The sequence below is a fragment of the Littorina saxatilis genome, linkage group LG8 (genome assembly GCF_037325665.1).
Source record: "Littorina saxatilis isolate snail1 linkage group LG8, US_GU_Lsax_2.0, whole genome shotgun sequence".
NCBI lineage: Eukaryota > Metazoa > Mollusca > Gastropoda > Littorinimorpha > Littorinidae > Littorina > Littorina saxatilis.
Genome location: NC_090252.1, coordinates 51,643,385 through 51,669,696, shown reverse-complemented (window position 1 = coordinate 51,669,696; position 26,312 = coordinate 51,643,385). Strand labels below are relative to the sequence as shown.

Sequence of the window (26,312 nt, the reverse complement as noted above, 5' to 3'; positions counted from 1 at the left end):
CACACACACACACACAAACAAACAAACATATACAACCATCTTGTTTTTCAAGCATGAGTATGTGCCAGACATATCTCATTCTGCCACACCCAGCAAGTTGAATTACCAGAATTACTTTAACAAGCAATGCAACTAACCCATTCATTCAGTAAATATTCTGCTTTTCCTGGCTACATTTGTTCTATCTCAATCTTGTGTTGAATACACTTCTGATACTTCTGAGATTTATTGAAAGACTAAATGGAGGTTTAGAAGGCTCACAACACACACTCTACTTTCTTCAGACTCATTGTGGCAGACCTACTGTATCACTTCATCTCATAATCATAAGCATGCGTGGGACTGAAAAAATGTCATAAATCTTGAACCTCAACCGTCATCGAACGCAGAAGAAGAAGAAGAAGAAGAAGAACCTCAACCGAAAAAAAGAAAAAAGAAAAAGAAAAAAAAAAGAGGCCATAATTGAATCCGGATTTCCGGCATATACTGGAAGAATCCCGCCCATGCATAAGCAAGTGTGTCAGTGCGCTTAATCAAATAGCCATAGACAACAAACAGTGAGAGCTATGTTGAAAAAGACACGATTGGGCTTTTACGTGTATGGCTGTTGTTTCCCCGCCATGTAGGCAGTCATTCTCTAATTCTGGGGTAATGCATGCTGGGTGTTTTTGTGTTTCTATGACCAACCAAACTCTGACATGGATTAGGCCAAATAAAAATGTATGTTGGTTTCGGGTAACCCGACCGACCCTATTTTTTCCCCGCCGACCCTAACACTTTTCTTCATTTCTAAAGAAAACCCCAACTTTTGGCACATTTTGCTAACCATACCTAGACTAAGGGAAGTAACCTTTAAAATCGACTAAATTTAAGAAAGAAAAAAAAACCGAAATAAAAAAAAAAGCCGACCTACCGATCCTATCTTTTTTGGTCACGTTACCCCAAACCAACATATATTTTTATTTGGCATTACAGGATCGTTTCTGTACGTACCTGGATTTGTGCTTGCGTGTACAATACCCGGCGAAAGAAACGCAACTCATTTGCGCCCACTGTTGCAAGTGATTTTTCTTCATTTTCAAATTGTCGTCAAATATGAACCAGATAAGGTACATCAAAAAGGAAGACAGATTCGTGGAGGATATTTTACTGGCTGTTCGTAGTGCATATTATTTAATCGTTATCTTTTTTTACCTTTTCATAAACTGTGTGTTATACAGGGTAGGGGTCAAGCTAGTCGTGATTGCAGGCAAACGTGTCACTTCGGCACGCTAGAAAATTAGTAAAAATGCATATTTTTCAACCAGTTGTGGAGGATGATAAGGCACTAGCAGGTCTGCACATAAGTTGACCTGGCCGGGAGATAATACAAATCTCCACCCTTAACCCACCAGGGGCAGCCGGTATTTGAACCTTGAACCTTTAGCACAAAAGGGCTGACCCACACACCCCTCTCACCTGAGAGAAGAAGAATTGAAATGAACAAGGGACTTTCATCGATCACCACCACCTTCATCCCTTGGTCGACTCATATCAATGCTTGTTCTCTCAGGTGCCAGTGGACAGGTTCCGCACAGCTCAAGCTCACTGTTGTTGTCAGTATTGAAACAGCTTACTTCCCTTGGGTTTTTGTTGTTTTTATCTTTAGCACTCTGCTTCACTTGGTGATGATTCTGTGTTTGTTTGTTTATTTATTTGTTGCTTAACGTCCAGCCGACTACGCAGAGCCATATCAGGACGAGGAAGGGGGGGATGAAGGGGGCCACTTGTCAAGCGATTCCTGTTTACAAATGCACTAACCCATTACTTGTGTCCCAGCAGGCTTTAGTAAAACTAAATTAATACCTACTGGAAGATTACCAGTTTCCAGTATGTTAAAATAGGCTTAACCTATCTACTGCTGGACTTACATCAGAACACTAACAGATTAAACTATACATGAATCGCGAGACAAGCGGCAAAAGAAGAGATTTTTGGAAAAAATACAGGTGAATGAGCAAGAAGGCAGAAAAAAGAAAAGAATTCATGAAGAAAAAGAGAGCATGACAGGAAAGAGGAACCAAAAATCTACCTAACAGCAAACTAGAAAGCTCCTGCGGTTCCAAAAACAGGAGGGGCCTTTAATTTCATAACCGCAGTGCCCCACTGCGGGAGATGATTCTGTGTGTATCTGTTCAGATAGATGGACACGTATGATAAACTGATATTCCTTAACATAGATTCTTCTTCTTCTGGGTTCGTGGGCTGCAACACCCATGTGCACTAATGACCACAAGTGGGCTTTTACCTGTATGGCCAATATTCCCTGCCGTGCCATTTATGCAGCCATACTCTGTTTGGGGGGATGCATGAGGGGCATGCGTAAGTTTCCTGTTCACAATCAAGCGCAAGACCATGTATGCACTAAGGATTCTGTACTCCATGACAGAGTTTGGTATGTTTTAGAAACACAAAAATATCAAGCACGCATACTCCAAAAAGGGAGAATGGCTACCTAAATAATGGGGAAAAAATTATCTTGCACGTAAATCCCCACTCATGCAAAAACACGAGTGTATGTGGGAGTCTCCGCACATAAAAAAAGAAGAAGAGACCCAGTGAAATTTGAACTTAGAGAGTTACATCCTTAACCACCAGAATAAAAAACCCAAGAAAGGTAAGTAGTTGGAACGTTTGTTAGGCAAAAAAAATAAAAAAAATAAGTGTGGTTACAGTAACATAGCCAAAAAAAATAGGGTAGGAAGGTAGGCAATCACTTTTTTTTTTTTACTTTTTTTTCCAACTTGACAGGGAAATAAGTGTGCGACTCGGGCGCTTTCGCTTTCATTGCGTTTTCTGCACTCGTTTTCTTGTGTTTTTTTTGTTTGTTTTGACAAATGTAATAAAAAGTTATAGGGTCGGCCCCTAAAAATAGGGTAGGTCGGGTTACCGTAACCACACCTATTTTTTGTTTAGGCCTTATAGACAAAAAAATACGTTACAGTCACAGGAACTTTGACATTAATTGGTTCACAGCGGTAAAAATTTGAAATGTATACATATAGCCGTTGAATTTTGGAATATTGGCAGTCTCTTTGTTTTTGGATTTACTTAACACCAGAATATATTGCACCCGTCTAACTTGCAGACCTGTTTACCCTTACTATTGCTGATGGGGTCTATGTCGACCAAAAGAGTGGGATTCCCTGTAGGTCGAGTTCCTGTTGGTGGATTCCCTGTATACCTAAGACTTTAAAATTGGCAATCTAGTATACAGGGAATCCCACAGGGTGCAGTTTTTCAATAAAACTTGCAAACCATACTCGAATTTCTAAGAAATATCAAAAAAAAAAGAAAAACATCAAATTCTAACGATGTCGCTAAGCATCACGTGACTTTCATTGATATTAGCAAAACGCTACAGGAACTACACCCTGTGGTATTCCCTGTATACAAGATTGCCAATTTTAAAGTCTCAGGTATACAGAGAATCCACCTACAGGAACTCGACCTACAGTGAATCCCATTCTTTTTGTCGACATAGACCCCAACAGCCTTACTATTTTGGAGTAATTTATTACTATTTTTTAAGCTTTTTTGGGGAAAAATACTCCATTTGAATCCAGACTACGATTTTCAAATGTGCTTCAAATTAGGTTTGTGTTGCTAATGTTGGCGTCTGTAACCACTGGGTTACTATTTTGGTCATCGGATTACTATTTTTTTACTTGACCATTACTCTTGTCAAGTGTTGGGGGTAAACAGGTCTGAACTTGATTCTACATATGCTCTCCCTCTGCGTGTTTCTTCACGTGTCTTTTCAACGTCCGAGGGTACAGGAAACTCTCACCGCACTGTTCACACTTAAACGGTCTTTCTCCCGTGTGTATCCTGCGGTGGGCTTTCAGGCTGGAAGACTGCGTGAACGCCATCTGACAAAACTCGCACACGTACGGCTTCTCTCCCGTATGTATTCGTTTATGTCGCTTCAGCTGTGTATAGCTGTTGAAGATCTTGCCACAGTTTGTACACTGCAACACTTTCACTTTTTTTGGTTCGCCCGTATGTTTTTTGCGGTGGGCGGCAAGCGAGCCTGACTGTGTGTATCTTGCTCCGCAAATTTCGCAGATGTACGGCTGTTCTTTGGTGTGTGTGCGACGGTGACGAGTGAGGTGGGTGGATTCAACGAAGGCGGCTTCGCACTCTGAACACTTGTAGGGTTTGACGCCGAAGTGGCGGCGGCGATGGGCGTACAGATTGCTCTCCCCCCGGAATGTCTTGTCGCACTGGTCGCAAGAAAACGGCTTTTCACCTGAAGGAAAAAAATATCAACAGTGTGAGTCATTGAGATTCGTTAAAATGCAGTTGAAATGCAGACAAAAATAACTGAAGGAAATGACCAGTGTTAGTAACTGTGTAGTCAGTGATGCAGCTGTATGAAAGAAAGAACGAGGCAAGGTAGTTTAGGTTAGTTGAGAGTAGTCATCACTGGTCAGCATATAACAATAGATACAAGTCCTGTCCCTTCCTCTTTTCCACCTTACTCAATGACAAGAGAAAGAAGAGTTTCAACACGAAAAACGCCTGCCATGCACACACACCCACACACACACACACATGAGAAGAAAAAACATCAAAACCAGATGTATAACTTTGAAACCAAAAGCAGTTTTTTCTCTATTGCTAAATCACCAATTCATGCCTTTGTGGATTCAGGTGAGGAAAAAAAATCCACAACAGAAACCAACAACTGCACAGTCACAAAAGACCACAAACAACAACACAAAATACCTTCACCTGTGTGGACTCATCTGTGACAACAAAAACAAGAACAACAAGATAATTTTGTTTGTTTGTTTGTTTGCTTAACGCCCAGCCGACCACGAAGGGCCATATCAGGGCGGTGCTGCTTTGACATATAACGTGCGCCACACACAAGACAGAAGTCGCAGCACAGGCTTCATGTCTCACCCAGTCACATTATTCTGACACCGGACCAACCAGTCCTAGCACTAACCCCATAATGCCAGACGCCAGGCGGAGCAGCCACTAGATTGCCAATTTTAAAGTCTTAGGTATGACCCGGCCGGGGTTCGAACCCACGACCTCCCGATCACGGGGCGGACGCCTTACCACTAGGCCACCGTGCCGGTCTACAACAAGAACAAGTACAAGTACAACAAGAACAAGAACAAGAACAAGAACAAGAACAACAACAACAACAACAACAACAACAACAACAACACACTTACCTGTGTGCACCCGCCTGTGACGCTTGAGACTCTCCCTGGAGGAGAAGGCGTCACCACACACCTGACAGGTGAAGTGAACCACACCCTGGTGTTTCTGGCGGTGACGTTTCAGCGTGAACCAGCGAATGAACCCCCTCCCACAGTCCTCACACCTGTACGGTCTTTCACCTGGGGGGAAACATTTAAAGACTTACATGTAAATGGCAACACCTTGGACTAAGGCCTAAAAAAAAAAAGTGTGGTTACGGTAACCCGACCTACCCTATTTTTAGGGGCCAACCCTATAACTTTTTTTTACATAAATTTGTCCAAAAAAAAACACCCAAGAAAACGAGTGCAGAAAACGCAATGAAAGCGAAAGCGCTCGAGTCGCACACTTATTTCCCTGTCAAGTAGGTTTAATTTGTACACATTAGAAAAAAAAGTTTAAAAAAAAAAAGTGATTGCCTACCTTCCTACCCTATTTTTTTTGGCTATGTTACCTTAACCACACCTATTTTTTTTTTTGGCCTAAGCAGAAATCCACTTTTAAGACTGAAACAAATAGAATGAGAAAAGCTCACCTTACAAAAGGAGTGTAAACAAGGGGGTACATTTGCAGACATTGTGGTCTAAAATTGGGCCCTCTTACTCTAAAATAAAGTGGGGGTTAAATTGTACCATGGAATATCTATATGAAATATTCATATTTGATCAAGGAAGAACTGTTAGTACAATACAATCTGTATCTATAATGAACAGTTGATTCACCACATTCCCTATTCACAGTCCTATTTACTTCGATTATTGTTCTGTTCCTTTATTTGCTTTATTTGGTGTTTAACGTCGTTTTCAACCACGAATGTTATATCGTGACGGGGAAAGGGGGGGAGATGGGATAGAGCCACTTGTCAATTGTTTCTTGTTCACAAAAGCACTAATCAAAAATTTGCTCCAGGGGCTTGCAACGTAGTACAATGTATTACCTTACTGGGAGAATGCAAGTTTCCAGTACAAAGGACTTAACATTTCTTACATACTGCTTGACTAAAATCTTTACAAAAATTGACTATATTCTATACAAGAAACACTTAACAAGGGTAAAAAGAGAAACAGAATCCGTTAGTCGCCTCTTACGACATGCTGGGGAGCATCAGGTAAATTCTTCCCCCTAACCCGAGGGGGTATTATTGTTCTGAATAATGTTCGTAAATTTGTCACCACTTTGAGTTTGAGACCTAATTTCCTGTCTTCAGATATAATGATCACTTTATTTAACTGTTTTGATTATTGTGTATCTTAGCAGACAAAAACCCCAGTTAATCCAGCTTTTCAATTCATGTCCCATCAACCACCAAAACAATCTACAGGTATACAGCAATATGAAGCAGACGGGATCCGTGATTAACAAGAAATTCCTCCGAGGTAGGAAAAACACCCCCGTTGGTCAAAGGGAAATAACCATTCTCACTGCCACCAACTGAGAAGGTTATTTCCCTTTGACCATTAATATGTCCCTCTATAAGTCCTTGTAGAATCTTAATCCACCAATAACTCCCTAACCGTGTGTTTGACTGGTCCCAATTTTTGTAAGGACCGTCTCAGGAATGTATAGAACCTGTTCACCAAGTTTGGTGACGATCGGTCCGTTCATTCTTGAGATCTATATGCGAACACAAACACACACACAAACAAACAAACACATCGACCGAATCCTATACACACCCCTATACCGGGGGTGTAAAGACAGTCTAGCACAGGGATCCCAAAACTGTGCGTCCTTGCGTCCTATACGCACTAGAAGCTGAAAGCACGAACTAGAAATTCATCGAGCGGGTCCCGGGACGCACTAAACCTAAAAAGAGCAGGTCTCATGACGCACTAAATTTCCGTTATCATGTTGAAATGTTCTCCTGGAATATTCAGACGAAAAAAGACATTTCACTTCACACTATGCATGATCACAATGTGTTATAAGTGCACATGGGCTTTAGGGCCCCTGAACACTTGGGACCCTCTAATGCTCCGCTAAAAATTCGAACTGGGGGTCCCGGGACCCTCTAATGCTCTGCTAAAAATTCGAACTGGGGGTCCCGGGACCCTCTAATGCTCCGCTAAAAATTCGACCTGGGGGTCCCGGGACCCTCTAATGCTCCGCTAAAAATTCGAACTGGGGGTCCCGGGACCCTCTAATGCTCCGCTAAAAATTGGAACTGGGGGTCCCGGGACCCTCTAATGCTCCGCTAAAAATTCGAACTGGGGGTCCCGGGACCCTCTAATGCTCCGCTAAAAATTTGAACTGGGGGTCCCGGGACCCTCTAATGCTCCGCTAAAAATTTGAACTGGGGGTCCCGGGACCCTCTAATGCTCCGCTAAAAATTCGAACTGGGGGTCCCGGGACCCTCTAGGTAGGGTGTCCATGGGGATTTGTTTGTTTGTTTGTTTGTTTGTTTGTTTGCTTAACGCCCAGCCGACCACGAAAGGCCATATCAGGGCGGTGCTGCTTTGACATATAACGTGCGCCACACACAAGACAGAAGTCGCAGCACAGGCTTCATGTCTCACCCAGTCACATTATTCTGACACCGGACCAACCAGTCCTAGCACTAACCCCAAAATGCCAGACGCCAGGCGGAGCAGCCACTAGATTGCCAATTTGAAAGTCTTAGGTATGACCCGGCCGGGGTTCGAACCCACGACCTCCCGATCACGGGGCGGACGCCTTTACCACTAGGCCAACCGTGCCGGTGTGTCCATGGGGAGCCCTGGTCTAGCATTAGATAAAGCAATGAAGACCCTCCTACAGTCTGAGCAATGTGACAGTGCTTTTACGCTGCAATCGGACATGAGAAAAGAAAATGGTCATAATTTGAAGAAGGAAGTCAGGTTGAACAACACTTAGAAGATTTGATCAGTTTTTCTTTCTTTCTTTCTTTATTTGGTGTTTAACGTCGTTTTCAACCACAAAGGTTATATCGCGACGGGGAAAGGGGGAGATGGGATAGAGCCACTTGTCAATTGTTTCTTGTTCACAAAAGCACCAATCAACAAGTCGCGTAAGGCGAAAATACAATATTTAGTCAAGTAGCTGCCATTTTTCAGCAAGACCGTATACTCGTAGCATCGTCAGTCCACCGCTCATGGCAAAGACAGTGAAATTGACAAGAAGAGCGGGGTAGTAGTTGCGCTGAGAAGGATAGCACGCTTTTCTGTACCTCTCTTTGTTTTAACTTTCTGAGCGTGTTTTTAATCCAAACATATCATATCTATATGTTTTTGGAATCAGGAACCGACAAGGAATAAGATGAAAGTGTTTTTAAATTGATTTCGAAAAAAATATTTTGATAATAATTTTTATATATTTAATTTTCAGAGCTTGTTTTTAATCCGAATATAACATATTTATATGTTTTTGGAATCAACAAATGATGGAGAATAAGATAAACGTAAATTTGGATCGTTTTATAAATTTTTATTTTTTTTTACAATTTTCAGATTTTTAATGACCAAACTCATTAATTAATTTTTAAGCCACCAAGCTGAAATGCAATACCGAAGTCCGGGCTTCGTCGAAGATTACTTGACCAAAATTTCAACCAATTTGGTTGAAAAATGAGGGCGTGACAGTGCCGCCTCAACTTTCACGAAAAGCCGGATATGACGTCATCAAAGACATTTATCAAAAAAATGAAAAAAACGTTCGGGGATTTCATACCCAGGAACTCTCATGTCAAATTTCATAAAGATCGGTCCAGTAGTTTAGTCTGAATCGCTCTACACACACACACACACACACACACGCACACACGCACATACACCACGACCCTCGTTTCGATTCCCCCTCGATGTTAAAATATTTAGTCAAAACTTGACTAAATATAAAAATTTGCTCCAGGGGCTTGCAACGTAGTACAGGGTGACACAAAAAAAACAGAGCCCACCAAAAGTTTAATATTTTCTGAAATAATCAGCCGATTCTTTTATTTTTTCAGGTGAGCCAAGCTGAAATGATGTTCTAACAGCCCACCAAGTTTGAGCTTCAAGATGTCATGGACAACGGAGCATAAGACATTTATAGTCGAGGCCTATTTTCGGTCGAATTCTATCCAGACTGGTCAGCCGCAGATGTGGGATCGCTCTTACAGCTGCTGTTATTGCTGCCTTAAGATCAGGGATGGTCTGGGGGTTGTTGCCATATACCCTGTCCTTGAGGTACCCCCACAGATAAAAATCTGGGGGGTTCAAGTCCGGTGAATAGGGGGACCACTCTGGGTCACATCTGCGGCTGACCAGTCTGGATAGAATTCGACCGAAAATAGGCCTCGACTATAAATGTCTTATGCTCCGTTGTCCATGACATCTTGAAGCTCAAACTTGGTGGGCTGTTAGAACATCATTTCAGCTTGGCTCACCTGAAAAAATAAAAGAATCGGCTGATTATTTCAGAAAATATTAAACTTTTGGTGGGATAGATCTGTTTTTTTTGTGTCACCCTGTACAATATATTACCTTACTGGGGTAAAAGGAGAAACAGAATCCGTCAGTCGCCTCTTACGACATGCTGGGGAGCATCGGGTAAATTCTTCCCCCTAACCCGCGGGGGGGATCAGTTTTTCTTAACCCTGGTGTAAAAGAAGAAGGGACATTGATTTACACATCAAGAAAGTTGCTTACAGCTTCAAAATCACTTTAATGTGTTGATTTTCCATATCCAACATGAACACCTAAGGACTGGGTGGCCGAGTGGTAACGCACTTGCGCTCGGAAGCGAGAGGTTGCGAGTTCGACCCTGGGTCAGGGCGTTAGCAATTTTCTCTCCCCTTTCCTAACCTAGGTGGTGGGTTCAAGTGCTAGTCTTTCGGATGAGACGAAAAACCGAGGTCCCTTCGTGTACACTACATTGGGGTGTGCACGTTAAAGATCCCACGATTGACAAAAGGGTCTTTCCTGGCAAAATTGTTTAGGCATAGATAAAAAATGTCCACCAAAATACCCGTGTGACTTGGAATAATAGGCCGTGAAAAGTAGGATATGCGCCGAAATGGCTGCGATCTGCTGGTTGATGTGAATGCGTGATGTATTGTGTAAAAAAATTCCATCTCACACGGCATAAATAGATCCCTGCGCCTTGAGTCCGAGTCTGGAGATACGCGCGCGATATAAGACTGCATATAACATTTTCCATATATCCAACATGAACACCTGGAGAGATTCAAAAAAGAGGAATTTCTCCAAAAGGAGGAAGTTTCTCATGCTTGTGCAGCAATACAAAAAAATACACGCGAAAGAAAGCAGTAAAGATGCTGGGCTCACCAGTGTGTTGGCGTTTGTGCAGCTTCAAGTTGTATTCACACACAAAGCCCCGCCCACAGTCCTCACACAGATACGGCTTATCGCCGATGTGTGTCTGGATGTGTGAGCGACACAGATCTTCAGTGACGTAGGCTTTGAAACACACACCACACCCGTAAGGCTTGTCGGCGGATGCAGAATTGAGGATCATAGCTGTGTTTTGCACCTGAAACAGACAAAGAAAGACTTTTGTGCAGTTTGCCTGTAAAACAAGTTTCTCGTCATACAGAGAGAGCCCACAGCTTAGGCAAGATCACAGTCAAAATATATAGACATTAAACACCTGAGTTAAGACCCCTAAATTTAAGACCTTGCTTTCTCTGATGAACTGTTCATAACCTCTGTAGAATTACCTGAATTTCAACACTACCTCCTCTTAGGCCAAAAAAAAATTAGGTCTGTTTACGGTAACATAGGGTGAAAAAATAGGGTCGGTAGGTCGGCTTTTTGTGTTTTTTTTCTGGGTTTTTTTCTCCATTTTTTTTTTCTCTCCCCTCTCTATGATGTTTCACAGTTCATTTCTTCTCATCAATCCCTGTTTTTGCCCAACATAACTATAAACAGTACTTTGAGCTTACCTCCCTTTTGTCGTCTGCTGTTTGAGCGCAAACAGCTCTATTTTGGATCCGGTTTTTTTTTTCAGACGATCCAAAAAAAAGATTAGGGTCGGGCCTAAAAACTAAGGTCGGTCGGGTTACCGTAAACAGACCTATTTTTGAGTCACTTGAGAAAAAGTGACTCTATGTAATCGGTCAGTGTTAGTCTGTCCGGCCGGCCGTCCGGCCGGCCGTCCGGCCGTAGACACCACCTTAACGTTGGACTTTTCTCGGAAACTATCAAAGCGATCGGGCTCATATTTTGTTTAGTCGTGACCTCCAATGACCTCTACACTTTAACGATGGTTTCGTTGACCTTTTTCAAGGTCACAGGTCAGCGTCAAAGGAAAAATTAGACATTTTATATCTTTGACAAAGTTCTTCGGATGTGATTGAAACTTTGTAGGATTATTCTTTACATCAAAGTATTTACATCTGTAGCCTTTTACGAACGTTATCAGAAAAACAAGGGAGATAACTAGCCTTTTCTGTTCGGCAACACACAACTTAACGTTGGGCTTTTCTCGGAAACTATAAAAGTGACCGGGCTCAAATTTTATGTGAACGTGACTCATTGTGTTGTGAGTGAACGTGACTCATTGTGTTGTGAATAGCAATTTCTTCCTGTCCATCTGATGCCTCATATAATATTCAGAACTGCGAAAGTGACTCGATCGAGCGTTTGCTCTTCTTGTTTTTTTTGCCTTAAGTCTCATTTTTCTCAGATTGTTGGCAGGCTGAAAAAAAAGGGGGGGTTGTTGCTTCCACTGTAGCACTTACCACAACTCTCTGACTGATGTTGGTAGGGATGATCTCTGGGTTCTCAGAAGCAGCTGGTTCCGTCACATTGGGTGAAACATTATTTGAATTTTCAAAAGCCACTGGAACTGGATACTCATTGTCCTCATTATCCTCTTCTTCATCCTCCTCCTCTTCTTCTTCATCATCATTTTCATTGTTGTTGCTGTTGTTATCAGCAACACCTTCATCTTCATCTGCCTCCTCATCAGTGTTGTTGGCTTCAAGTTGGTTGTTGTTGTTGTTGTTTTCACTGTTACTGTTGGTTATCACTTGGCTTGCTTTCACCAGCTGGTGGCTGCTGTCTGGCTCTGTGTGCAGAGAAAGTAGAATAGCTTTGAACAAAATTACGACTGACAATCAGAGAAAGTAGAATAGCTTTGAACAAAATTACGACTGACAATCAGAGAAAGTAGAATAGCTTTGAACAAAATTACGACTGACAATCAGAGAAAGTAGAATAGCTTTGAACAAAATTACGACTGACAATCAGAGAAAGTAGAATAGCTTTGAACAAAATTACGACTGACAATCAGAGAAAGTAGAATAGCTTTGAACAAAATTACGACTGACAAGTAGAGAAAGTAGAATAGCTTTGAACAAAATTACGACTGACAAGTAGAGAAAGTAGAATAGCTTTGAACAAAATTACGACTGACAATCAGAGAAAGTAGAATAGCTTTGAACAAAATTACGACTGACAATCAGAGAAAGTAGAATAGCTTTGAACAAAATTACGACTGACAAGTAGAGAAAGTAGAATAGCTTTGAACAAAATTACGACTGACAATCAGAGAAAGTAGAATAGCTTTGAAAAAAATTACGACTGACAAGTAGAGAAAGTAGAATAACTTTGAACAAACTTCTGACCGACAATAATTCATGTTCACCATCACCGGATCACGCTACAATTGGCCTACGCATTCAGTGTAGCTACATGTTTTAAGACCCAGTATTCTCAGATGTTCTGTTCATAACCTCTGTAAATTTACGCCCATTTTAAGACTCCCTCCTTTATAAGACCAGATTTTCTCAGATTTTTGGAGGTCTTAAATGGGGGGTTCCACAGTACAGTGAAACAAAGAGGGTACAGTTCTTACCCAAACCCTGCCAGACTTCTGTCTCATTGCCAGGTATCTGCGTGGACAAGACGGCTGGCATGTCTGAAGAGACCACTGCTCCTTGAAATGAAACGGCCACACTATCGGCAGAAGCTGTCAGACAACTGGAGGTGGCAACAGGATTGCTGGACAGTACAGGTGCACAGCTGCTGAGTGGTGTTATTTCACTTGTCTGAAATGAAAATGTGTTGCAATTCATAAAGCTAGTCATAACAAGAAATTCCTCCGGGGTAGGAAAAACACCCCCGTCAAAGGGAAATAACCTTCTCAGTTGGTGGCAGTGACTGAGTGAGAATGGTTATTTCCCTTTGACCATGAAGATGTCCCTTTATAAGTCCTTGTATTATCTTAATCCACCAATAACTCCCTAACCGTGTGTTTGACTGGTCCCAATTTGTGTAAGGACCGTCTCAGGAATGTATAGAACCTGTTCACCAAGTTTGGTGACGATCGGTCCGTTCATTCTTGAGATCTATATGCGAACACAAACAAACAAACAAACAAACAAACAAACACATCGAGCGAAACATATACACACCCCTATACCGGGGGTGTAAAGATACTCATAACACAGTAAGAGTGTTTTGTTAGTCTGAGAAAGAGATTGGGTGTGATGGCTGTTGGAGGACAGAGAAAATAAAGTAGTCTGGTATTCTTCACTGAAATGAGAGATTTGTTATCATGGGCATAAAGCATACATTATTTTAATTCACTGTAGTTCTAAATGAACATTTGGAGAGAGCCAGAGATTAAAATATTCTTTGCTTCACTAAAACAGAGAGGACTTGTTTCAGCGTTAATTTATTGGTAATTACTGTGTTTATTTTACTTCATAGTAAATGGCATAAGAAACCATAGTTGGGGATCAAAAACCATAGTTAATGCGTGGATCAGGATGTGCTTAAACGCACAAATTCAACTTCTCACGCATAGATAAAAAATGTTCACCAAAATACCCGTGTGACTTGGAATAATAGGCCGTGAAAAGTAGGATATGCGCTGAAATGGCTGCGATCTGCTGGTTGATGTGAATGCGTGATGTATTGTGTAAAACATTTCATCTCACATGGCATAAATAGATCCCTGCGCCTTGAGTCCGAGTCTGGAGATTCGCGTGCGATATAAGACTTCATATAACATAAATTGAGATTTGACTATCCCTGCTTACCTGTGCAGTGATGAGATCAGTGCTGAAGGTGATGTCGGCCAGGGGGTCAGAAAAGGGAGGTGACTCATCCAGGGACAGCTTGTCAAAGGGAGGTGTTGGCATGGGAACTTTTAGTGCAGCGAACAAGTTGTGTATCATGTCCCCCATCAATGTTCCACACTGTACCAGACCTGCAAAACACATTGACAATGACAGGTTTAGGGTAAATGCACAAAAGGCACATATATATTAACTGATTACAATCACAGAAAAAATCATTGCAGACATGTAAATGATGTATGCCTGTGCATTTGAATTTCACTGATTAGGCCTAAAACAAAAATAGGTGTGGTTACGGTAACCCGACCTACCCTATTTTTAGGGGCCGACCCTATAACTTTTTATTACATTTGTCAACAAAAAACAAAAACACACACAAGAAAACGAGTGCAGAAAACGCAATGAAAGCGAAAGCGCCCGAGTCGCACACTTATTTCCCTGTCAAGTAGGTTTAATTTGTATGTACATTAGAAAAAAAAGTAAAAAAACAAAAAAAGGGATTGCCTACCTTCCTACCCTATTTTTTTTGGCTATGTTACCGTAACCACACCTATTTTTTTTTTTTTTGCCTTAGGCTTAGACAAGTGGAAGTGTTTGTGTGTGGGTTGGGGAAGGGGAGGTGGGGGTGGGGGTTACTAAGTAACCACATTCATCAACTGGCTTTATGGTGAATAAATGAGCACACCTGGACAGAAATCATTGGGAAGTGATTCTGCTGCAGCAGTTTCAGACTTTCACTTTGCACTAGGCCAAAAAAAAAAATAGGTGTAGTTAAGGTAACATAGCCAAAAAAAATAGGGTAGGTAGTATGATGTCTGTGATGAAGGTGGATACACGTTCACCATGCATGTACACGATAAAGCCGACAAACGATGGTTTGAGGGGGCAAGCTGTGTTTATTGTCAGCCATGATGATGATCAGTGTATGTCACAAGGGAACTAACTCTCGTTAGTTACTTAACACATTAGTAGCAGTTGCTTCCCTTAGATGGTAACAGATTCTCAAACACTACATCTCTCCCCTTCTTGAATTTTAAGAAGTAAAATCCAAAATTACAAAATGGATAACTGGACAAGCAAAATGATAAGAAATGATATCTTCTCCTGAAGATTAAAGAATGATGCCAAGAAGTAGAAATGTAATGCTGACTAGAAATGTTTAACTTTACATTCAACAAGAAAAGTGTTCTCACTCCAAATCTTATGAAGTAATGCTTCAGCCTTATGAATTTTGAAAGTAGAAATTAGTGTACTTATCTTCCCTTCTCATTAAAGAAAAACAAAACAAAACTGAATTTACGTGTTACCCAAAAATACTGTGAAATGATGCTAAACAGCAATGTGAAATAAAACGACACAATAGGCACTTGACGGAAAATCTTGAAAATAAAATGTCTGCACAGGCACCAGAAATAAAATGATTTTACAAAACATCAGTCAGTTCAACGTTCAAGTCAGAACAAAATCTTGCAGTTTGGTAGGTAAATGTTTTTCCCTGTGCGAACGACGTGGAGTTGGTGCGACGTTAGTATGTGTGTTTTGGTTTTGCTTGTTGTGTGCATGTTGCGAGTTTGGTTCATCTGTGTGAGGAAGAGTAACAGCTTCAGTTTCAGCTTCGGCGTCAGCTTCAGCGTCATTTGTTTCTGAAGGAGTTGGATGTCTGGGGGAGCGTTTGAAGAAACTGCTGTTTCGCGTGATTATCTTGTTTCCTCGGCACGCAGAGATCATAGAACCGTTCTTTGACACAACAGTGAGGGGTGTTGGGTTGAATGGAGGAGTAGACTTCTTAATGGAAGTGTCCTTGATGAGAACAGAATCACCAATCTGAAGGTTGCTTGGTTTGACATAGTTCTTGTTGTCTGCGTAGAGCTTCATCTTGCCTTTGGCGCGGGCATCCTGTTGTCTCATCTTTGCGTCCGCTGGCTGCTGCGGCGGGAGTTGTGGTAGTCTGTTCTTGATGTTGCGACCAAAGAGGGCTGTAGCAGGGGCGACACCAGTTGTGCAGTGTGGAGTTGTTCTGTAGTCAAGAAGAAACTTGTACATTTCCTGTTTCCAGTTCAGCTGTTGTGCATGGGCGGCTTTGACAGTCTTCTTGATGGTACGCATAAAGCGTTCCGTTTCTCCATTTGCACGGGGCCACAGGGGGGTGATCTTCCTGTGCTTGAACCCGGTGTGTGTTGCGTATGTCGCGAACTCGTGGCTGTTGAATGGTGGGCCATTGTCTGTCTTCAGAACATCTGGTATGCCGTATTCTGCGAAGATCTTGTCGAGACGTGGAATCACACTCCGGCTGGATGTTGATTGCAAAATGTCAACAACGGTGAATCTGGAATATTCATCTGTGATGACAAGGAGAATGTTTCCGTTGGGTGCGTCTCCGAAATCAGCACTCAGTTCAGACCAAGGTGCTGTGGGCAGTGGAGACATCTTCAGCGGTTCTCTGGCTGGTGTGGGAGTGGAGATTTGACAGGTTAAGCAGTTTTTCACCACTTTCTCAACAGTCTCCTGCATTCCTCGGAACCAAACCTTTTCTCGAAGCAGGGCGACTGTCTTGACGATGCCTTGATGTCCAGTGTGAGCGACTTTCACAGCTTGAAGATGAAGAGACTCTGGGAGAACGATGCGTGTACCCTTGAGTAGAACTGATGCGTTGTGACTGAGTGAGATTTCTGAACGACACAAGTAGAGGGTTCTGAAAGTTTTTGTGTCAACGTCGTCTTTGGCTTCCCAGTCACTGGTAAGGATTGCGTTGATCACTGCCGTAAGGGTGACATCTTTCGCTGTTTCTGAGATGACTGTGTCTAACGTCATGGCTTTTGGAGTGGACGTGTCGACAACGTAGTGAAGATACTCTTCTGCGATCTTCTCTTCTCTGCTGCTGGGATGCTGTTGGACTGGATGTCGACTCAGATAGTCGGCGGGGTTGTCGAAACCAGGTCGGTACTGAACAGTCATTTCGTAGGGCTGTGTTCTCAGTACCCAGCGTTCAACACGAGCAGAGAGTTGAGCACGAGGGTTGTTGAACATGCTGACCAAAGGCTTGTGGTCAGTGTAGACAGTGAATGTAGCACCAAACAGGTAGATGTGGAAATATTCACAGGCCCATGTGATGGCGAGTGCTTCACGTTCTGTCTGTGAATATCTTTGTTCTGTTGGAGTGAGCGCTCGGCTTGCAAACTGGATGATGTGCTTGTCTTGGGTCAGGACTGCAGAGATGCCTACAGGACTGCCGTCGGTGTAGATCTCTGTCGGTTTTCCTGGATTGAAGTAAGCAAGAGTCGTTGCTTTGCTGAGTTCTGCTTTCAGCGTTCTGAGGGCTGCGTCATGCTTTTCATTCCACGACCATGGTGTTGTCTTCTTTGTCAGCAGACGGAGTTCATGGGTGAGTGTTGCATAGTTTGGAATGAAGTGTGCACCACAGAAGTTCATCATGCCGAGAAGACTTCTTACTTCAGATGCGTTGGTTGGTGTTGGCAGTTCAAGAATGGTCTTGAGCTTGTCTTGGCTTGGGGTGATGCCGTCTTCCCCGAAGATATGACCAAGGAACTCAAGCGACTTCTTGTTGTACTCACACTTGTCAGTGTTGAGAGTGAGGTCTTTCTCACGGAGACGCTGCATGAGAGCGCGTAGGTTGTTGTCATGGTCTTGCTGTGACGTACCGTAGCAGAGAATGTCGTCGCTGATGTTTACGACACCCTTGAGGCCAGACAGTACTTGCCTGATGGTTTCTTGGAAGATCTCGCTTGCGGAGTTCACACCAAAGAAGAGGCGTCGGTATCTGTAGAGACCAAGATGTGTGGAGAACGTCGTGATGTACCGTGACTCCTCAGCTAGTTCTAGCTGGTTGTAGCCTTGGTTCAGGTCAAGCTTGCTGAAAACTTTAGCACCTGCGAGCATGGTTTTCAGTTCATCAAGTGTTGGGGTAGCATGACGTTCTCTCCTGATGGCCTTGTTTGCAGAACGCATGTCGACGCACACGCGTACCTTGCCTGGAGACTTGGGTTTAGGCACCACAACTATAGGAGATACCCATGGTGTTGGACCAGTTGCCTTCTCGATGACACCAAGTTCTTCATCCTTTCGGATTTGTTCTTCCACATGCTTGCGGACATGAAAGGGAACACGACGGTAGTGCTGAGCGACAGGCTGTACCGTCTCGTCGATGTGGAGTTTGATTTGTCGATCATTGAGTTTACCAAGCTGGTTCTCTTGCTGAGTTTTGTGCTCGATGCAGTGGACGGTGGTCAGCAGCTTGAGTGTTTGCGAGGTTGACCAGCTCAGGATGGGTTTCTCATTGCCTGGAACAACACATATCGTGGCTGAGCAGGATGCTGTGTCAGTGTGTAGTTCAGCGCAAAACTGTCCAAACGCACGGATGGAGTGTTGATTGCCGTACGCAGAGATTCTCACGTTTGACGGGCTGAGCGGTGGCTTGGGTGTAAGACTTTCATAATCTGTCCGTGATAGCAGATTGACTGTAGCTCCGGAATCAGCAAGGAAGGTTGTCTGTTGTCCGTTGAGGTAGACCTTGAAGCGTGGCAGTTGATTCGAGTTGCCGTTTGCAGTGAAGACGTACTCAGTGTCTGCGTCATTGCCGTCGTCGATGAACGAAGCGTCGTTGTTGTCACATTCACCATGTTGCTCAACGTGGTGAACAGGTTTGGGCTTGTGCTTGATAGAGCGAGGCTGTTGGGAGGAGGAGGAAGAGGATGCACTGCCCCTTCCACTGCCTGTCCCTGATCTTGCCGTGTTGCGTGGACTGGAACGGCAGACGGATGAGAAGTGGTTGAATTTTCCACAGGAGCGGCACTGTTTGTTGAAAGCAGGGCACGAATGCTGTCCCTTCTCATGCGGCCATGTACCACCACAGTTCTTGCATTGCTCGGTTGGCTGGTTATGACGGTGTGAGGCTTGACTACAGCGGGGCTGTTGATGACGTCGATCAGGCTGATGCTGGCTTGATGTAGCTGAACGATGGAGTCGGTTAACTGCAACGTCTTCATGCATTTTTCTTGAGTAAGAAGCAGTCAACTCCAATGTGCGGGCATACTGCAGGAGGTCAGACAGTGTTATTCCTGGGTTGCTCAGGCCCTTCTCTCGCACCTTGTTCACTTTGCAACCGGTTATCAGCTGCGATTTAATTTCAGACTCAATGTTGGCAAAGTTACAGAGAGAGGCATGTCGTTTCAGCTGTTGATAAAAAATGTCAACACTGTCAGATGTTTGCGTGAGCTGTCTGAAGGTAAAAACCTGATACTCTCTGTTGATCTGTGGGTTAAAATGTTCATTGATACGATCAACAAGTTTCTGGAAGTGAGTCTCACCATCCCGAGGGGTCAGATCAGCAGCTGGAAAAGAGTCCACAATGTCATTCAGATCGTTCCCAGCGTACGTAAGCAGCAACGCTTTCTTCCTCTGGTCGTTGGCAATGTTGAATGCAACGAACAGGTTCTCTAGTCTTACGATCCACTTGCTCCATCTGATAGACACGCCATCAGACGAACAGTCAAACGAAGTAGGTAGTGCAGATAACTGTTCAGCCATGTTGGAAGTTGAGAAGCACGTGGCAAGTCAGAAAAGTGAAATTACAAAGTTCTTGCACAAGGTAGAGCCGATATATGTATGTAAAATAATTTACCTCGTCGCCAATATGATGTCTGTGATGAAGGTGGATACACGTTCACCATGCATGTATACGATAAAGCCGACAAACGATGGTTTGAGGGGGCAAGCTGTGTTTATTGTCAGCCATGATGATGATCAGTGTATGTAACAAGGGAACTAACTCTCGTTAGTTACTTAACACATTAGTAGCAGTTGCTTCCCTTAGATTGTAACAGATTCTCAAACACTACATCTAGGTAGGCAATCACTTTTTTTTTTTAAAACTTTTTTTTCTAATGTGTACAAATTAAACCTACTTGACAGGGAAATAAGTGTGCGACTCGGGCGCTTTCGCTTTCATTGTGTTTTTTGCACTCGTTTTTGTTTTTTTGTTTTTTTGTTTTGACAAATGTAATAAAAAGTTATAGGATCGGCCCCTAAAAATAGGGTAGGTCGGGTTACCGTAACCACACCTATTTTTTTTTTAGGCACTATCCCTTTCTACAACCTTTCATTCAGCAATGATTGACAGAACATTAGCCTTAGACTAGCGTAACCCCCAACAAAGCTATAACAGTTACTAACTTGCTGATGCGACCATGTTGATGAAGTAGGTGAGGCTGCCATCAGGTTGTTGTTGCTTGGCGTCGGTGTGGACATCGTTCCTCATCCCACAGTGACACCCCACGTACAGCACGCTGGCTAAACCCACCCTCGCCTCCTTCTCCGTGCGGTTCAGATCCAGAACTGAGCTGCATCGTTTGCAGTACATATTCTTGGCAAGTTCTGATAAGTCGACGATCCTCCGTCCCTCTCTCCATGGAGACATTATGCATGCGAGTTTTGCGCACTGTTTTGACTTTGAGATTATCGCAGATCTTGTTTGAAGAGGACGGCGTGTTGACACTGTTTTACTGTCTCCAGTCTGCGCATAACAGCCACCAAAGGACAGGATATCCAACTGAATGATTGGCTTGTTATAAGACATCAGCGGAAAACATTCCGAACCAGTCTTGTGGGTCAAAGAGACTGACGTGGCTGTTTTGTTTTTGCAGAAGACATTTTGTCCGCCATGATGGATTGGTTTGTTGTTGTTCTTAAACGGAGCAATTCGGATTTTCAATTCTTTCTAGCAAATGTATACTTTACAGTATCTAGAACTTATCATTCTCATTCTAAAAAAATAACGAATAAGTATATGTATCTGTTCATAACACTGCAAAATAAAAAAGTATTGTTGTGAATGTCATAGCACGGACCTAGGTCCGTGGTCATAGTCTCCTCAAAGGTGCTTGCGCTGTATTAGGATCAAGCCATATAAGAATAACTACATTCATTGGCTCCACGATAGCTCAGTTGCCGGCGTCTGTCAGCCAACGTCCGCACAAGAGTCTGGGTCTTCCGCATCTTGAACACACGGTCAGTACCGTATAACTGGCCTTGATACCGAACGATTCTAGGGGGGCAATCTCAGTCATCTGAAGAGGGAAATCCAAACGCAATCCGCCTTGTTCGATTTTATGGGCTTGGACGATAGAGAAAAATAAGAAAAGCAAAAGGCTGGAGTCCAGTCTGGACGAAGCTGCTATCAAGAACGCAGAATTGATTTTTTTCTGAGTTTTATTTTTTAGCCGTAAGCGCCATTTCTCATTTCGAATTTCTCATAACTGCTGTTCACAATGCGGCCGCAGTGACTGAAACCAACAAAGGGGCCTCACTCTGGAAGAGTTTCCTGCTTCGATAAACATGGCGCTTACGGCTAAAAAAAACTCAGAAAAAATCAATTCTGCGTTCTTGATAGCAGTTTCGTCCAGACTGACGCGGAGAGTACTTTTACGTGTGATGCTCAGTTTCTGAGTAAAACGGCATGTGCACGGTTTTCTGTTTGGAGTTTCATGCTAACATTTCCGCGTGGACAATACCACTGTCAAGTGACAAACTGAGTTATCGCAATTGCAACTTGTGAAAGGCATATGTACTCGATGACTATACACGCTAATTGCTTTACCAACAGCTGGAGACAAGCTAAATTAAGTTCCCTGCAAAATATTGTGGTCTAGGACCCCTTCAATGTTGAGATATGTTAATTTTCATTTTGATCTGGATCGTCCTATTTATAGATTTGGCAACACATGTAACGTTGATGCAAGGGAGCTAACACCGCGGCTTTGTTGACATCCTCACTTTTTCAGAGGCTAGAACAAGCTGTAATGCATGTATTATGGTCCGCGCATGGTGACATATCGTCATTATATGGTCTTATGGTGCGTTTGACATCGATTATGGGCAAACTACACTTTGTAAACACGGGAGCGCGTACATATGATTAGTTTTTGCAAAGCAGCAAGCAATGACTTTCATCAGCTCGGACCCGCCGGCGTCTTATATTTAATGTCTCTGGTTTTATTGATGTTTTTAAACCCTGGCGGATAGCTATACTCAGAAATCCAGACACACTGACTGGGAAGATCAATTTAAAAGCCATCCGGATTTAATTTGAAATATACATATGATAAACCCCTTCACACTGACCACTCATGATAAACAACATCCTTGCTTGTTTAAAGCCGAGCGGTAGACGGTCGCCTCACATAAACTTTAACTGTCTGTGTCTATGTTTGAGATGTTATGGTGCATGTGTGTCTGAAAGACATTTGTCAGGACTGTGGCAATCAAACGAACAATTAAACGACGAACAGACGAATATAAACTAAACAAGAGTCAAGTATAAAGTTCAAAACTTGTATTAAATCCAAGAAAACAACCACAAAAGCACACATGCACATGGGATCTTTCATACAAAAAAATGTATCCATACACAATTTTAAGTTGGCTTTGACACAGTCTCTTATCCTTCACGTAAACAAAATGTCTTAGGTCTTTAGATTGTCAAAAATTGGGCAGCACTCCTAGACCTGGAAATAACGTTCAGAACATAACCAAAAAGTATTCTAAGTCTTTAAATCGTTGAAAAATCGGGCATGACCCTGGTGATTTTACCCACCCTCCAAAAAACAAAACCCCGAGTCCTAAAATGCTTCAACAATCGGGCAGGGGTTCGGTGCCTGCGAAGGATTGAGAGCCTTTCTCATAACTAGTTAAATGTTATCAGATTTTGCAAAGTACTAACTGACTGCATGAGTGTCTATTCATGTCTCTTTGGGGTTTTCTTTTGTGTGTGTTGAAAGCCTGGGGGCTGTAGGCTACTTGCTTAGCCGTCCCCTGCTGACCACTAAAGGATAGTCAGGGCTACTTAAAGGGCAGCTGTCGGGTTGCCTGGTCTCAAAAATGCGCGGAGTCGCGTGCAAAAACGCGTTTAAGAGTTTTCCGAGTTGATTCAACTAAAGACTGTTGATTTGGTCCAGAAGGAGACACTTTCATCATTAGTTTGAAACCATTAAAATGCGTGAAACTTTCTGCTAGTTCTCACAATCCGCAAAAGAACGAAGCAGTTGGCAGGCCGAAACGACTCAAAATCCGCGACAGACAACTCTGTCAGCACAAGAAAGACGCCGCAGCGTTAGCCTTGCTGTGAAGTCACTCGAGGAAGCCGATAAGGCCGCTGTGAAGTTTACAGTACAGTGTAGACTACAGCTCGTAATGCTGTACGCGTGATTGATTCTTGCACAAAGTAAAGTATTAGGATGGTAATATCTTCTCAAGACCCACGTTCACATTTTCTCTTCTTTGATCTGACCGACTGCAACCTTTACAAGTCATTTCTAAAGTGGTTCACATGCTGTTGCTACTCCTCCAGTCCACCCGGTTAAACCATAAAGTTGCTCAACCACAGACCCTCGTGTCCCTTGTCAGCAGACACTGTACACTTATGAAGAAGGTCCGCTTGAGGTGTCACACCAATTACCGTGTACGTGTGAGGTACTGAATTCAAGACAAAAGCCAACTCTGTCGGTGGGAAAATCTAGGAAAGAGATGATGATGATACATCTTCAGTTACTCACTCAAGTAGATAGACGAGATAAGATAAAGGGAAGAGAGACGGAGACAAAGATGAAACAGTGGATCTAGTGTGGAAAATGGGGGAGGGGGGTTCGGCCGCAAAAAATCAAAGATGAATTTGTCAAACTGTGTTTGTGATGGTTATCGTGTGTGTGTGTGTGTGTGTGTGTGTGTGTGTGTGTGTGTGTGTGTGTGTGTGTGTGTGTGTGTGTGTGTGTGTGATAACACGTATGTGTGTGTGTATATGTGTGATAACACGTGTGTGTGTGTGTGTGTGTGTGTGTCTGTCTGTCTGTCTGTCTGTCTGTCTGTCTGTCTGTCTGTCTGTCTGTGAGTGTGTTTGTGTGTGTGTTTGTGTTCCTCGACGCGTGACAATATCTGCCAATAAGTTGAACAAAAACAGGGTTCAAGTGGAACAAAAGCAGGAGGGGGACGGACGACATGTTATGAACTCCGTTTTTTACTGCGAAATTTTGGCCTGGGAGAAGTCACCCCATCCTAAGTTTCTTTTCACCTACCCGTGAAGTATGCTTGAGGGCTTGACTAGACAACCCGATTGCGCCCATTACATGGCATAAAGAGTGCTCACCGTTCAACCCGGCCGGTTCCGCGGCTGACGTCACGCGTCCAAGGGAAGTAATTTTCGAGCGGGCTGCATTGACTCGGCCAAGAATGCAAACTTTCTTCGATTAAAGACATTGTAGCATGTCTAAAGTCTTCGGACTTGTGTTATCAAGCTGTCAAAATCACCAAGTAACTTTTAAGTATAGTTTCAATTACATGATAACTCATTCTAAGGAACAGATTTTGAGAGCCACAACCCGACAGCTGCCCTTTAACTCTTTGTTTTTTCATTTTTTTTTTCATTTTCATTACTTTATTGTCCCATCGCTGGGAAATTCGGGTCGCTTCCTCCCAGTGGAAAGCTAGCAGCAACGGAGTCGCGCTACCCAGGTCAGTCTGCGTGTTTAGGTGTATTCAGCCCGGCACCTGCACTTATGGCAGAATGACCAAGGTCTTTTACGTGCCATTGTGATGACACGGGGGTGGGACATGGCTTCCGTCTCTGGGTCTGCACATAAAGTTACAAGATACAAGATACAAGATACAAGATATTTATTCACCAATTTTGCAAAAGGATTTCATCTTGGCACGGCACGGTAAAAATAAAATAAAAACCAACCAGACACATATGCAGACACACATCACCATGCATGCATACATACGTACATTACACTGTCATGCACACACAGACACAACTCACACACACACACACACACACACACACACACACACACACACACACACACACACACACACACACAATTATTTACATTCTCACACATAACCAGCCACATATCTACATCTCAAATTCACATCGTCGCCTTGTAAACGTAAAAACCATATCAGTTTAAAAGGGGTGCCAGTAATATCAATACAACATTAGTGAATACTAGAACAATACCTAAAATTTATAATCCATTTAAAAGTAAGTAGTACATGTAATTATTATCATTTAGTCAGATCATCACATAAAATTATATAATCATGATCTAGACAGTTTAAAACAACAGTATTAACAGACTATCACAGATCCACTCAAGCACCTGAACTTAGAGTCGCATTGCACAAAACTACTACCATCACAGAACTACTCCAGCACCTAAAAAATAAGGACCATTCCACATTGCACATATTTCCACTATCACAAGTTATGAGAACAGTAATGGAATGCAGTGAAAGGACTAAGTAACAAAAGAACCCCCCCCCCCCCCCCCAATCCTATAACTACAGTATATTACAACGTCTTCACTACAGGAGTTGTCAGTACAGCATGGGGGATGAAGCTAGAGCGAAAGCGACTAGTTCTGGCTTTCAAAGCTCTGTAGCGCCTACCAGATGGAAGAGGCTCGAAGAAGTGGTTTGCCGGGTGGGAGGGGTCGCGAACAATCTTTCCTGCTTTTCGACCTGAGCGCAACTCAAAGATAGAGGCAACGGAAGGGAAGTCACAGCCCGCGATTTTGGAGGCTGTCCGCACAATGCTCTCCAGTAGCTGTTTCTCTTTCTCAGTGGTGCTGCCATACCAGACCGTGATAGAAAAACACAGGGTGCTCTCAACGACTGCGCGATAGAACTGCGCCATGATTTGCTGTGACATACGGAACTTGCGCAACTGTCTCAGGAAGTGCAGCCGCTGCTGGCACTTCTTAATGATGGACGTGGTGTTCCCGTCCCATTTCAGGTCTTCAGAGATCAGTGTGCCGAGAAATTTGAATGAAGAGACCTGTTCTACAGCTTCCCCATTTATTTCAAGGGGCAAGATGGGGTCTTTCTTTCGTCGAGGGTCGATAACGACTTCTTTTGTTTTAAGAACGTTTAGCTCGAGATCATTTTCAGAGCACCACTCAACCACTCTTTGAACCTCCCCCCGGTAAGCGTCCTCATTGGAGTCAGAAATCAGGCC

General features: G+C 43.1%; 1 protein-coding gene across 2 annotated transcripts; it reads right to left on the bottom strand.

Annotated features, from left to right (window-relative positions):
• On the bottom strand, positions 1–20,968 carry LOC138973798 (zinc finger and SCAN domain-containing protein 2-like). 2 transcript variants are annotated; one of them, XR_011458161.1, is made up of 8 exons: positions 20,474–20,968; positions 14,246–14,415; positions 13,057–13,249; positions 11,939–12,267; positions 10,524–10,728; positions 5,232–5,399; positions 414–4,291; positions 1–368 (listed from the first exon to the last, which is right to left on the bottom strand). XR_011458161.1 is itself a non-coding variant. In XM_070346508.1 (7 exons), exons 1-7 carry the CDS (start codon positions 20,874–20,876, stop codon positions 3,759–3,761), a joined length of 2,001 nt encoding a protein of 666 aa, XP_070202609.1. In that variant the 5' UTR covers positions 20,877–20,968; the 3' UTR covers positions 1–3,758. The 2 variants fall into 2 exon arrangements, 1 of the variants encoding a protein (XP_070202609.1); XM_070346508.1 differs by having other exon boundaries at positions 1–4,291.
• Between the last annotated feature and the right edge of the window lie 5,344 nt (positions 20,969–26,312).

What these genes read in the sequence shown, in the direction of transcription:
- LOC138973798 (XM_070346508.1), bottom strand. Translation starts at nt 20,876, where the DNA reads ATGTCTTATAACAAGCCAATCATTCAGTTGGATATCCTGTCCTTTGGT. An exon ending in CAACATGGTCGCATCAGCAA is followed by an intron (nt 14,416 to 20,473) that starts GTTAGTAACTGT and finishes TGTGTTTTGCAG; the next exon opens with GTCTGGTACAGTGTGGAACA. An exon ending in CTGATCTCATCACTGCACAG is followed by an intron (nt 13,250 to 14,245) that starts GTAAGCAGGGAT and finishes TTTTCATTTCAG; the next exon opens with ACAAGTGAAATAACACCACT.